Genomic DNA, 14,246 nt, shown 5'->3' with positions numbered 1-14,246 from the left:
TTAACATATCCAAAGTGAATTGGATCTGGCAGTGGAAATTGCACTGGGCAAGGCTTGAGGAGAGTCAGAAGTCTTAGCTAGCATACAATCTATGTGCCTTTGGGAAAGTCAGTTAACTACTACTCTTGAATTTGCTTAGTCTGTAAAATATAAAAAGTTGAATCTTTCCATACCTGATGTTGTAGTTCAGTGATTAATGTAATGCCGCTTTTAAATTACCCAGGCAGGAACTAACATATGCAGATTAAGTTAAAAATTCTAATTTTTGTTTATCTTACAGTTTTGTTTCTTAGGGGAGAGTGAATTGCTTTTATTCAACTGTAGAATGCAATACTGTACTGTGAAATCTAATGAAGGCTTATTTTTCCTGTCTTTAAACTTTTTTATTCGTGTAATTTTTGGTACTATTTTGAAATAATTGCAACTATGGAAACCTGTACATAATAAAATTTTATTAGGATAGACATTCCCTAGATAGAAGTTTAATGTCTAGTGCGTCATCAGCCAGAAATATGATAATTCATCTAACTGAAATGGGTTTGGCTCAACCTCCAGCCATAGAAGAAATAAATACCTGGTGGTCAAACTGTTAAAAACAGTAAACGTAGATTAGATACAATAATAATCAAGCTTTTCCACTCCAGTTGGAGGTTTGTAAGATGCAAAGACTTCAAAGATTTACATTATTTTGCTTTGGATAATTAAGTTTCCATGAGTGCTTTAAAAATGATTAGATTTAAAGACTGCCGTAATTAGGAAAGCAGTGATGGGGCTCCTGGGTGGCTCAATAAATGTCTGACTCTTGATTTCGGCTCAGGTCCTAATCTTAGGGTTGTGAGATCAAGGAGTCCCCCCTCAAGCTCTACGCTGGGAGTCTACTTGTCCCTCTCCCTCTGCTCCTCCCCTCTCGTGTGTGCTCTCTCTCAAATCTTTAAAAAGAAAGAAAATGAGTATTTTTATAAATACTTATAATTTAAAGATGAATTGATCATTGTGAATGATCATGTTGTTTTAAGGTGTATAGACAAATGAGTTAGGAAAAGAAGAAATGAATTTGGATATGAGAAATAAGATACTTTAGATTTATGGCTTCTTGTACTTAATTTGAAGATCAAAAATTCCTAGAGTGTTTCATATCCACTTGACTGCATTGTTGCACAAAGCTGGATTATGGAGGTTTGTGCTATGTATTATACAATTACTTTATTCTTGTAGAGTGAGTAGTCTTAAATTTAGCAGTCATGACCTTCAAGATCATATTAATGGTACATTTCTGTATCTGCTTTATTTTTTTAAAAGATTGTTTATTTGAGAGAGAGTATAAGAGAGAGAAAGCAGAGTATGAGGGGATAGGCAGAGAGAGAGGCAGGAGCAGACTCCCTGCTGAGCAGGGAGCCTGATGTGGGGGCTCAAATCCTAGGACCCTGGACCATGACCTAAGCCAAAGATAGATGCCCAACCAACTGAGCCTCCCAGGCACCCCTGTATCTGCTTTTTTTTTTTTTTTTTTTTTTTTTAAGATTTATTTATTCGTGAAAAGCACAGAGAGAGAGAGAGAGGCAGAGGGAGAAGCAGGCTCCCTACAGGGAGCCCCATGTGGGACTCGATTCCCGATCCAGAGATCACACTCTGAGCCGAAGGCAGATGCTCAACCGCTGAGCCACCCAGGCATTCATATCTGCTTACTTTTAAAAAAGCAGTTTGACTTACAAATATTAGGACTTTACTTGGCAAAACCAGTTGAGGAATTAAATTGGGAGATTACATAGAAAAGATCTTTTATAAAAGACTGGTATCAAAAAACATTTATAGAGTGCTAATTCATTTTGGAGGCTTTTAAATTTTTCATTCACTGTATTGTGCCGGTGAGTAAACAGGCAAATCAGATTGTTAAAGTGGTTTGTTTGCTGATGTGAGAATTTATTTCTCAACTTTTTAATAAATAGACTTACAAGATGGCAAAATGCCAAGATAAAAATGTAGATCCTAAGATTTCCTAGTGATATATATCATATAGAGAATCTAGTTTGAATTTATGATACACTACTATACTTTAAGGATCTGAATTACAAAGATGCATAGGAATATTATGATGGCTTGTTGGATGAATGTGGGATGGGAGAGGAGATGAGGTCACTTTGTTAGCTTAGCTCCCACAGGAAAAGTTTAGAGGCTGACAGTGAGCATGGTAACTATACCCTGGGCAATAAAAAAGTTAAAGGATGTGTGCCCTGGAGGGAAGTGCCAAAGTCTTGAGGCTTCTATAGCAATAGTGTTCCCTGTCTCCTTTAGCTAAGCTGCTGTAGTAGCGTGAGGATTTTCTGGCCTGATATTAGGAAAGAAGTGAAAAGTAGTAGATTTTACTATCTTTTTTTTTTTTTTTTTAAAGATTTTATTTATTCATGAGAGACACAGAGAGGCAGAGACAGAGAGAGAGAAGCAGGCTCCCCGAGGAGGGGAGCACCATGTGGGACTCTGATCCCAGGACTCCAGGACCACACCCTGAGCTGGAGGCAGATGCTCAATTGCTGAGCCACCCAGGCGTCCCTGCTATCTTTTGGTTTTAACAAGTGACTATATTTCATCATGTTAGTACATAACAGTGAAAAGAGCTGTTAATAGAGCCATAAGCCCAACCAAGGCAGTTGTCTTGGATCTGCTACCAACATGCTTTGTGACTTAACCTCTCTGGAACTCAACTATCACATGGGGAGGTTGGATTAGATGATCACTGTGATCTCTTAATTCATCAAAAAACAATACTTGAGCACCTTTTGTGTGCTAGATGCTATTCTCACTGATGGGGATATAAGAAAAAAAATTACATATCTAAAAATCTGTGATTCTACATCTTTAGTACTTCTTTTTTTTGCCTCTATGAAATTGGATACAACTTTCAAAGCTTGCAGTTGCAGCCACAGCAACAGTTCAGGTGAGCTTAAGCAAAACAAAAAGTTGGCAGACGTGGGGAATTTTACTGGCCCATGTAACTGGAAAGCCAAGTTGTGGTGGTGGTTTCAGGCATGGCTGGATCTAGGGATTTAGGTGATGTCATTGTGACTTGATTCTGTGTGCTTTATATCTTCTGTGTAGTTATAAAGCTAGACTTACATTCTTAGCGCTAGCAAATAGAGAACACTCTCTTCCTCAGTGTCCATATGTATCCCTTCTGATCAACACTTTTAATCTTTGTTCTCCCTGCATCTAATCACTGGGCTACCTCAGAAATTGGGCAGGCATGATTGTGTGATTGAGAACACTGGTGGAATAACAAGAGTTCCAAGTGTGTGCGTGTGTGTATGTGTTTAACTAGAAGAAGGGGACGGGGCTCTAGGTAGGCAACCCAAATAATTTCTACTACACGAGCAAAATGAAGATTTTTTTAAAAAGTTATTTGAGTACGGCTGTTCTTTTTAATCATAGCTCTGTTATGTGATCAAATGTACCTAAAAACTTTAGATAAGAAAATTAAAGGGTTTCCCATATTTTGGATCTGTATTTCTTTAAAAAAAAGAAAAGAAAGGGGCCCCTCGGCTCAGTCAGTTAAGTGTTTAACTCTTGATTTTGGCTCAGGTCATCATCTCAGGGTGGTGGGCTCCTGCAGCCCTCTTAAGATTCCCTATACTGACCTGCCCTTCCCCCCACTTCACTTCCTCTCTAAAAAAAAAAAAAAGAAGAAGAAAAAAGTAAAGAGGTGTAATTTATTTAGTAAGAAAAATTATGTAGTTAACTCTAAGCATAGTGTGAATTAAAAAATATTTGCAGCTGCCCCTTAAAACCCCTTTGTCTTTTGTTTGTATGAAGTATCCAAAGTAAAAGAAATATAAATATCTATTGATTGTGTTTTTTTTTAATGTTGATAAATTCTAATTCATCCAGAGAATGATTACCAGCATGGAAAAGACATTTGAAATCACGTTATAAGAGGAATGACAGAAGAATCTGGAGCTGTGTAGCCTGAAGGGTATATTTAGGTGTAATTTGAACAATCATTACAAATATTTGGAAGGTTGTCATGTAGAAAAGGGAAATGTAGATAAGGGTAGGGGGTGCCATTTAATATTTCTTGAACTCTTGTTAAATAACTATATCAGGGTAGGGGTGCCATTTAATATTTCTTGAACCCTTGTTAAATAACTATATCTTGCAACTATGCTAGACATTTTATATTTGTTGTCCCATTTATTGTAATCTTATGTGATCAGAGTTGTTTTTTTTTTTTTTTAGTAGTGAAACTGAAGCTCAAAAAGTTAATTAGTCTAAGATCACTGAGCCAATGAATGTCCAAAGATTCAGACGCTGGTCTGACTTCAAAGGTCATTTTGGATACAAAACTATGGAGAGACAGATTTGGATGCATATTGTGAAGAATTTTCTAAAGATTTAATGGATTGTCTCATGAGTAGTATGTTTCCTGTCATTGGAGGTGTGTAAGGAGAAGCTAGATAATCTCTTGGCAGTTGTTCTGTGTCTGGTGTTGGGGACTGAATTATTGAATTTGAGGTTGGTCTTTTTTTTAATCCTCTAACTATATAAGAGGGCAGAAGAGGGTTGTTCAGCTGCTGTTTAGCATTTCTTGTGTTGTTAAACATGTGTTGTGCATGAAGATGTTGGGAAAACAAAGCCTAATAAGGATGTTGTGCCTGGCCTTTACTGGTTTATAATTTATAATTGTTGCTTTACTATGTGAAGAGACGTTATGGGCCCTTCCTAGTCCTCTCAGGACTCTCAGGTAGAAGCTTCATCTATACTCTCCTGAGCTTCCCTTCTCTTCAATAGAGCATGGTCTTCAATCAGCAGTAGTCAAAATTAGCACTTAAAGTTGGTATTATTAGAGTTGGTACTTGAGATAGCCTTCACGGGACTGAGAGTTTGGAATGGTTATGACTAGACTGGTCTGTAGCCTGCAAAGGGAAAAAATAATGCCTCCGTTATAGTTGACAAAGTTTGGCTAAAGAAGGGATAGGGTGATAAAAAAAAAAAAGGTATATGTAAAGTGCAGCAATGGCTTCATTTGCTGAGTGCTACTTGAATTACTGTTTTTAGTCTGATAAGTAATCGACAAATAGATCAGGAGGGAATCTAGATAACTAAATATTTGAAATGGAAAGACTGGACTTCTGTATGAGAAAGGTTTAAAAAAAACTGAACTGGAGAAGACATGATCAAAATGTAAATACATGGGTAGGGTAAATAATATTTATTTACCAATTTAGAAATTAGATTCATAGTATGATGCTTTAAAGAGGTAATTTTAGGGTAAGTAAAAGAAGTTGTACAGATGATTTCAGATTTCTTATCACCAGTGTATAGCATAGCTAGAGATAAGAAAATACTGATTTGAGAAAAGTTTTAGGGGGCGCCAGGGTGGGCTCAGTAGGTTAAGCAACTGACTCTTGATTTTGGCTTGGGTCATGATCTCAGGGTTGTGAGATTGAGTCCCACATCCGGCTCTGCTGTGCTGAGTGTGGAGCCTACTTAAGATTTTGCCCCTTCTTCCCCTGCTTGCTGCACATATGCTCACACACCTGTGCGCACACACTCTCTCTTTTTTTTAAAAAAAACCCAAAACAAAAAACAAAAAAACAAAAGGGGGGCGTGTGAAAATATTGTTTGAAAAGATGTCACTAATATATTGATTGGTTTTATATTTGGAAACAATCCCAGGGTTTTTTTTTTCCTTTTTTTTTATTTAAACAAAGGATGAAAAAATGTGAAGTTCAAGAAAAGAGATCTAAAGATTGGAGAACTATCAAGGTAGATAAACTCATGAATGGAAGATTCATTAGTGGGGATAAGAGAAATGCAAGGGGGATATGATATATTTTCTGCCTTGAAGTTGAGATAATTGTATCTTCCCCCTAAGTATGTTTAATAGCATTAAAAAATAGTATTTTTTAAAAATGTTTTTTTAATAGCCTTTGCCAAATCTTTTTTTAAAGATTTTATTTATTCATGAGAGACAGAGAGAGAGAGAGGCAGAGACATAGGCAGAGAGAGAAGCAGGCGCCATGCAGGGAGCCCAGCCCGATGGGGGACTCCATCTTGAGACTCCAGGATCATACCCTGGGCCGAAGGTAGATGCTCAACCGTGAGTCACCCAGGCGTCCCTATTTAATTGCTTCCAGCTTCAGAAGAATGACTTAAGTCTTGAACTGTTCCATTTAGAAAACAAATTAAATAATAATATATTAACAGCAGTTATTTTTGAGGGATTTTAAAAAATTGGTCCTATAATCCACTTCTTTGTGAGAAGATCAATTTGAAAATAGTCATATTTTTTACCATTATATTCAAGGTAGTGGTTATCCATGATGGGAAGGGAGGTAGGAGACATATTCAGATGATTGGTAGTGTTTTATTTGTTAAACCGGGTGGTGAATTAATGACTACATTGTTCTTCATACCTTATTGTAGACCTTAAATATTATATAATAAAATAATTTTCCAATTTTTTATTATGGGAAATAATCCAATTACATATGCCCTTTACCTAGTTCTTAACATTTTGCCATTTGAGATTTTATCTCTGTACATGTATATCCATACTCATATACATTTTTCCCCCTAAACTGTGAAAGTAAGTTGCACACATCATGACAATCCATCCCTAAATATATCCCAGCTTTCCTAAGAATAAGGATATTCTTTTCACATCAACATTACCATTATCATAATGGTACCTAAGACAATAAATAGTTCTGTTACATAATATAATATCCTATCTGTATTTAAATTTCTCCAATTGTCCTTAAAATATCTTTCATAGCAGTTTTTATCTGTTATAAAATGAAGACTAAGGTATTACCTTTGATTGTTGTCTCTCTTTAGTCTTAATCTAAGATCTTCCACTATTTTTTCATGCTAACTTTTTGAAGAGCCTTGGCCAATGTAGTTTTCCTTTGCACATTTACCTTCGCCAACTGATTTTTTTTTTTTTTTAATTTTTATTTATTTATGATAGTCACACAGAGAGAGGGAGAGAGAGGCAGAGACACAGGCAGAGGGAGAAGCAGGCTCCACACAGGGAGCCCGACGTGGGATTCGATCCTGAGTCTCCAGGATCGTGCCCTGGACCAAAGGCAGGCGCCAAACCACTGTGCCACCCAGGGATCCCCGCCAACTGATTTTTAAGGACCGAGATGACTGTCTTATTTCTTGAAGTTTACTGTTGCATTATTTTTAGAGTAAAATTTGTTAACTTAAACTTTAAATATATGTATGGTTTAGAGCTTTTTTTCTGAATTGTTGTCCAGTTATATTTAGTAGCTTATTGATGTTAAGGTACATTTGGTTATTGAACTTTACTTGGGCAGAGTTCATTTAAGGTTGTTAATAGAGTGTTTGGTTGCATAGTATACAATCAGAATTATTCCTTTCAAACTTAGTGGTGTATAATGAATATCTACTTGACCATAGAAAAGACTCAGCATAAGCAATTCAAATGAAATTCCAAGTTATTAGTATTTGGAGAGGACTGAATTTATTTGTTGAATTTGACAGTAGTGTAAGAGAGTGGGATCCCTGGGTGGCGCAGCGGTTTGGCGCCTGCCTTTGGCCCAGGGCACGATCCTGGAGACCCGGGATCGAATCCCACATCGGGCTCCCGGTGCATGGAGCCTGCTTCTCCCTCTGCCTATGTCTCTGCCTCTCTCTCTGTGTCTCTCTGTGACTATCATAAATAAATTTTAAAAAAAATTAAAAAAAAATAGTGTAAGAGAGTAGTCCCATGGTTAATTTATATATTTAAATCAGCTCTTTAAACCATGATGTAACTTTTTTATTGGCAGGGCACTAGACTGTTATATTTTTCTAACAGTCTTTATAGTAAAGAGAAATTGGTGAATATTTTAAACTAGCCATAAAGAGATTTAGTTTTCTTAACATGATTCTTAAGTTTTAAAGGTAAAACATTTGTGCTTTTAGGTTAGTCTGTAAGAGAAAAAAGCTTTTTATTTAATAGATTTTTTTTCTGTGTGTATGGATCATATATGGAAGTCATTTCTGAAGTGATGTAAGAGAGATGCCCAGTGGCTAGTTGTTAATACAGATTTTTGTCTTAATAGAACTTGACTAAGCAGGTGAGAAAGCTGTTTTCATTTACAAAGTAATTATTATTATTTTTAAAAATATTTTATTTATTTATTCATGAGAATGCACAGAGAGGAGAGAGAGAGAGGCAAAGACACAGGCAGAGGGAGAAGCAGGCTCCATGCAGGGAGCCTGACCTGGGACTTCATCCAGGGTCTCCAGGATCACACCCTGGGCTGCAGGCAGCGCTAAACTGCTGAGACACCAGGGCTGCCCAAGTAATTCTTAAATATAGTCCGTTTACTTACATTTAAAACTGTCTGCTGGGTGTACTCCAAGACATACAGTACTCTAGAAGCCCTGGGAGGCTTGCATTTTTGAGTGATACTTGTTTGTCAATAGAGAGGTACCTTGTATAAATGTGATTGTACTGCTTAAGTAAGTAACTTCAAATTATAGTGGGACTAGGTAACCAATTAAGAACAAAAGAGGATATAAATAAAGTTTATAATCTTTATGTTAAAGAAACATTTAAAATTAAAATGTTTTGTTCATTTGGACTACTTGAGATTTTGATTTTATGGACGTGAAACTATAAAATTATGAGTATAACATATAATTCCAGTCATAGCATACTTCGTATCTGCTAAAATTTTTTTGGAGATTGAAGTTGAAATAAGTTATTATGTTGTACTTATTAGAGAATCCTACCTTTTAAGAAATCAAAATTTTCATGCCAAACATTTAATTGATGATTTTATTCTTAGGTCCTTTTGCTAACTTGTGAATGCAGTTTGGTTTGGATTTTTTTTTTTAATGTTTGCTTTTTAATGCAGAATTGAATTTACCAAAATGCAATTTAGACTTTTAAAGTTTTTAACTAGGTGTGCATGGGTGGCTCAGTTGGTTAAGCGCCTGCCTTTGGCTCCTGGTGGTCCTGGGGGATCCTGGGGGATCCTGCTCAACAAGGAGCCTGCTACTCCTTCTCCTTTGGCCCCTGCTCTTGTGTGCGTGCGTGTAGTGCTCTCTTTCTCTCAAATAAATAAGATCTTTTAAAAATGAAGTTTTTAACTAGAAATTATTTTCTCTTGCTAGGAGGCAGGTGGAAGTCATCATAAAGTTTCTGTTTCACCTGTTGTCCATGTTCGAGGACTCTGTGAATCTGTGGTGGAAGCAGACCTTGTGGAGGCTCTGGAGAAATTTGGGACAATATGGTAAGGCTCATAGGGACTTTGTGCAGATTGAAAACAGTATGGTAAAACAAGCCTTGCTTGCCTGCTACAATCCTTGATGTTTAACCATAATTTATATTAAGTTTGCCTGTGAGTGTATTTCCTTAGAACCCTTTGAGCTTCTTATTTTTAACCTTCTGGGATGATGCATGGATGTATTTTTGTGGATCCATGCTTGCCTCTCACTCCGCAGCCAGGTGTTGTATGTAAAATAGATTATGACATCTTTCATCTGATTTTCAAATGAGTCCATGATTCCTTGTTAAACACTGCTTTAATGTTTAAACGAGTTGATTACACTCTTCATCTTTAGAGTTTTAAGTAGTGGTACTTAAAAACTGATTTTTTGTTGTTATTTATTTTGGAATTTTTAAGAATTAATTGGCAAGTAAAAGTGGGTAGATTAAGGGTAGGCATTATTTGCTTAGGTGTGTTGCTATGAGTTCTTAAGCAGATCATGAGCTGTCAGTGTTTTATCCTAGTTTGTTTTATTTTTGTGTTTTGTATTCACTCAGGGTCCTCTTTTCTCTTCCCACAGCTGGTGTGTGCTTAAGAATATTGACTTAAGTGAAAACATAATCAGAAAAGTGAATCTGTTGCCAAAAATAGACACTCAAAAAGTCTTTCTAAATTATTTTTGGAGTATGCCGGGCTGTTGTTCTCTTCTTAGTATGGATAGTCTAGAGTTGATTTTATTATTTTTTCCTTGGTGAATATGTTTGGGGTTTTGGTTATAGGCCTTAGAAACACAGACTAACTCAAAATACAGAAACAGCAGAGAAGTTTCAGTATATTTACAGAGATAAATCGGTTGCTTGATTGCTTCCATCTTATAAAATGTGATGTGGAGTTCTGAGTATTGAATGGATGTATAAATAAATGGTGAGAGATTGATCAGACATGTCCAACGGAAAGGAATCATTGCTTCAAAGGAGTAGGAGTAGTGTTAGGTGACACCTTCTGTCATCTTTTTTATTAATTTTTTTGATGACCATGTTATAAAGAGGTGGATGACTTGGCAAACCTGTTATCCTCAACTTATGTACCTCAGAAACTACAGTTATATATTGTTTATTCTTGGAGGTACAAATTGGCAATCCACAGGGCAGAAGAAAGCCCATTTCTTAAAGTGTCATTTTAAGTGGATATTGGAAATAAGTTTGTCTGGAGCTTTATATATTGAAGCAAACCTCTTAGACCTTGCTTAGACTTGCATGTTTGCTCTAGACTAACCCTATGGATTGCATCATCCCATGGAGTTAGAAAGAGATGGTTATTTCTGGGCTTATTTTTTCTTCTATTCTTTTATATTGGGCTTTTAAAGTTATTTCCTTAAAGTGAAGAAATACTGAAGCAATGTCCGAAAACAAGCTGGTGAGCAAATACTGGTGGAAACTTTAGAGAAATAATAACTGTATTGATATTTTGATGTTAATTATGACCATGACCTGAATGTTGGGCCTTAAAGAAATAAGACTATTTGTTGAAGTTGGTTAGTTATTTGAATCCCTTTTGAGTGGCCTATTTTTAGCCTGTATACTTTTTGATACTTAGTCCATGATAAAGTGTTTTATATGTGAATGTAATTCAGTTAATTTGCATTCTGCCTTCAGGATTGGTAGTTTTGTGGGTAAAAAGTTGCAAAATAATTGGAAAAATTAGTGTATAATTAAAAGTTTAATTGGGATAAATATGTGTGATAGGAGTTTTATTTATATGCAATGATCTTGAATAAGATGGCAGCTGTTAAAGCTGAAAGAACCTTGAAATAGCCTCCAGCGAGGAGTAGGTATTTTACTTCAAATGTTGCATTTATAGAATCTTTCTCTGTTTATTTCTTTAGTGGTGTGTGTGGGATTATAAGATTATATAGAAGCTGCACATATTAAAAGGATGTGTCACTAAGTTCAACACATAGTAAGTTTACGCCTAAAAACTAGATGTGTAGGAAAGAAGTTTAGGAGAAAGTATAAGATGTTGAGAATGGTTGTGTCAGTATAATAAAATTCTATTTTTGTCTTTATTCTTTAGTGTATTCATGTGTTAGGATCAAAATAATATTTAAAAATCTATACTGAGGGGCAGCCTGGCTGGCTCAGTGGTTTGGCACCGCCTGCAGCCTGGGGTGTGATCCTGGAGACCCAAGATCGAGTCCCGCGTCGGGCTCCCTGTGTGAAGCCTGCTTCTCTCTCTGCCTGTGTCTCTGCCTCTCTCTCTGTGGGTCTCTCATGGATAAATAAATAAAATCTTAAAAAAAAAAAATCTATACTGAGTCTCTCTTTCTCCCTTTCCCCCTTCCATTAAAGGAGAGGATGCTATGTATAATTAGCTACATTGGTTTAAAATTTTAAAACAAAACTTTTGGGACCTAATTTGTATAATAAATCTTTTGCTTCCTTCTGTTTTTATTTAAAAATTAGTAAATGTGTTTTGAGTTATAAGTTGAAAGCACTGACCCTACCATGTCCTTAGGCCTTTTACTTTTTTATTTTCTTTGTTCTTCCAATCTTCCTCATATTAATGCTTTTAAAGGTTTCTTACAAATTACATGCCCAATACTTTAGGTGCATTCTAAAAATATCTGCTATCTGCAATATTCTAATTTCTTCTTCTTTATCTCCACATGATGCCACTTCTTAACTTTTTTTTTTTTTAAGATTTATTTATTCATGAGAGACCTAGAGAGGCAGAGACACAGGCAGAGGGAGAAGTAGGCTCCCCGCAGATAGCCCAGTGGTGGGACTTGGGACTCAGGATTCATTCCGGATCCTGGGATCAGGCCCTGAGCCAAAGGCAGATGCTCAACCACTGAGCCACCCAGGCATCCTGCCACTTCTCAACTTTTAAATCTCTAGCTCACTTAGTTTAGTTACAGAAGGCAGTTTTACTATGACCATGTCTAAAATAGGCCAATAAAGAATTTATTTTCGAACTTTTATAATTTCCTGTGCTAAAGAATAAAAAGGCATTATTATTATTTTTTAAGATTTTATTTATTCATGAGAGACACAGAGAGAGAATCAGGACATAGGCAGAGGGAGAAGCAGGCTCTCCACAGGGAGCTCAATATGGGACTTAGTCCCAGGAACCCAGGATCATGACCTGAGCCAAAGGCAGACGCTCAACTACTGAGCCACCCAGGCGTCCATAAAAGGGCATTATTAACATATTTACTTGGTAATACCATTTATTCAACCAACTTTTTTTGTTTTTTTTGTGAGAGGAGAATGTTTATTCTTTAATTTCTTTAGCGTAGTCCTGATTCCAGGGTTTTCTATTTTTTGTATGCAAGACTTGAGAACTTCAGCCAGAAGTTTCTAAAAGGAATGTTTCCCTCCTGGGATTTATATTTTGCATTCATGATTGGTAAATCTTTAATTTCCGGCAGCCCCGGTGGCGCAGTGGTTTAGCGCCGCCTGCAGCCTAGGGCGTTATCCTGGAGACCCTGGATCGAGTCCCATGTCAGGCTCTCTGCATGGAGCCTGCTTCTCCCTCTGCCTGTGTCTCTGCCTCTCTCTCTCTCTCTCTCTGTGTCTCTATGAATAAATAAATAATCTTTAAAAAAGTCTATTATTTCTGTATTGTTTAATTTGAAACAGTGTGGGTGGGTAGAGCTAGCAAGCTTCATAGACCAGCAAATATTGATTGAATGCCTGTTAATGTGTCTGCTCTGTTTCTAAATTCCCAAGGATTTGAAGATGAATGAAGCAAGGCAAGCAGTTTGTATGCAGTAACATAATCTTGACAACAATCCTTCCAAGTTTTATAAATGAGGAAGCTGAAAATCATAAGAAATTACATAATTTGGGGATCCCTGGGTGGCGCAGTGGTTTGGCGCCTGCCTTTGGCCCAGGGCGCGATCCTGGAGACCCGGGATCGAGTCCCACATCGGGCTCCCGGTGCATGGAGCCTGCTTCTCCCTCTGCCTGTATCTCTGCCTCTCTCTCTCTCTCTGACTATCATAAATTAAAAAAAAAAAATAAAAAAAAAAAATTACATAATTTGCCAGGCCACAAAATAAACCATTTGCCAGTTTCTAAAGGATAGCAGTAGGTCTGGATGCTTGATTGAGAAGCAGTGCTGTCACTGAGTACCTGACCTGATGGTTTTTTTTTTCCTGCAGCCTTCTGTTATTATAAAACCATAATTGTATTTTAAATATTTTTAAGGTGTTCTTGTGAATAGAGGGCATATTGTTTCCCCTGGTGTAATCCACGTGCTTTGATTTCTTTGTTCCCTTCTTCCCTTCATTGCTTTATTTTTCATTTGGTGTACTAAAATATGTTCCTTCCCAAGAGTATACAGTGAAATGTAAATAATACCACCTTCTTGCTCATAGGCAACCGCAGTTACCATAATCTAGTGAGTATCTTTTCATGGATTAATTTTTTTTTTTTTAAAGATTTCATTAGAGAGAGGCAGAGACACAGGCAGAGGGAGACTCAGGCTCCATGCAGGGAGCCCGATGTGGGACTCAATCCCAGGACTCCAGGATCGCTCCCTGAGCTTAAGGCAGATGCTCAACCACTGAGCCACCCAGGCATCCTAGATTCTTTAATATTTAAAAATATTTTGGAGATCATTTATTTGTATGAAATTTGGTTGGTTTGGAGTTGCTTTCATGTATCTTTTGGTTCCCTTGTTTTTAGTAAGATAAATGAAAGTATATAGTCATTTCTTAATTATTAGTGTGAGCACTTATTTATTTAGAAAATTCAATAGGGGTAGTTTCTGTTGTTAAGGGTCCCATCTGCTACTCTACAGTTTTATTCCTATTGGTTTCTATATCTCTCTATTTTCTAATACTGCTTTGGCAGCCTGAAGAATAAAATGGGGCGGTGTCATTAATGACTGATAACAGACTTGTGCTTGAGAAGGGCCAAAGATGGACAACCTTTCAGTCATAGGATAAGTTTTCAAATATGAATCATCTGCCTGGTGTACCACAATTTATTTGGATGATTTAATAATTGATGAAAACTG

At 36.7% G+C, this 14,246-nt stretch overlaps 1 protein-coding gene across 3 annotated transcripts in view; it reads left to right on the top strand.

Moving 5' to 3' along the window:
* The window catches only part of HNRNPLL (heterogeneous nuclear ribonucleoprotein L like), a 39,653-nt gene that overhangs the window by 1,872 nt on the left and 23,535 nt on the right, over positions 1 to 14,246 (top strand). For 2 of the 3 annotated variants that reach the window (XM_025454137.3, XM_025454136.3), the window contains exon 2: positions 9,127 to 9,245. In XM_025454137.3, coding sequence (XP_025309922.1) covers positions 9,127 to 9,245 — 119 coding nt within the window. Of the gene's footprint in view, positions 1 to 4,706; positions 5,758 to 9,126; positions 9,246 to 14,246 lie in introns of those variants that run through there. The other variant, XM_025454139.3, reaches the window with a different exon arrangement.

Source organism: Canis lupus, chromosome 17 (assembly GCF_003254725.2).
Source record: "Canis lupus dingo isolate Sandy chromosome 17, ASM325472v2, whole genome shotgun sequence".
Taxonomy (NCBI): domain Eukaryota; kingdom Metazoa; phylum Chordata; class Mammalia; order Carnivora; family Canidae; genus Canis; species Canis lupus.
This window is presented reverse-complemented; position numbering and strand designations above follow the sequence as displayed.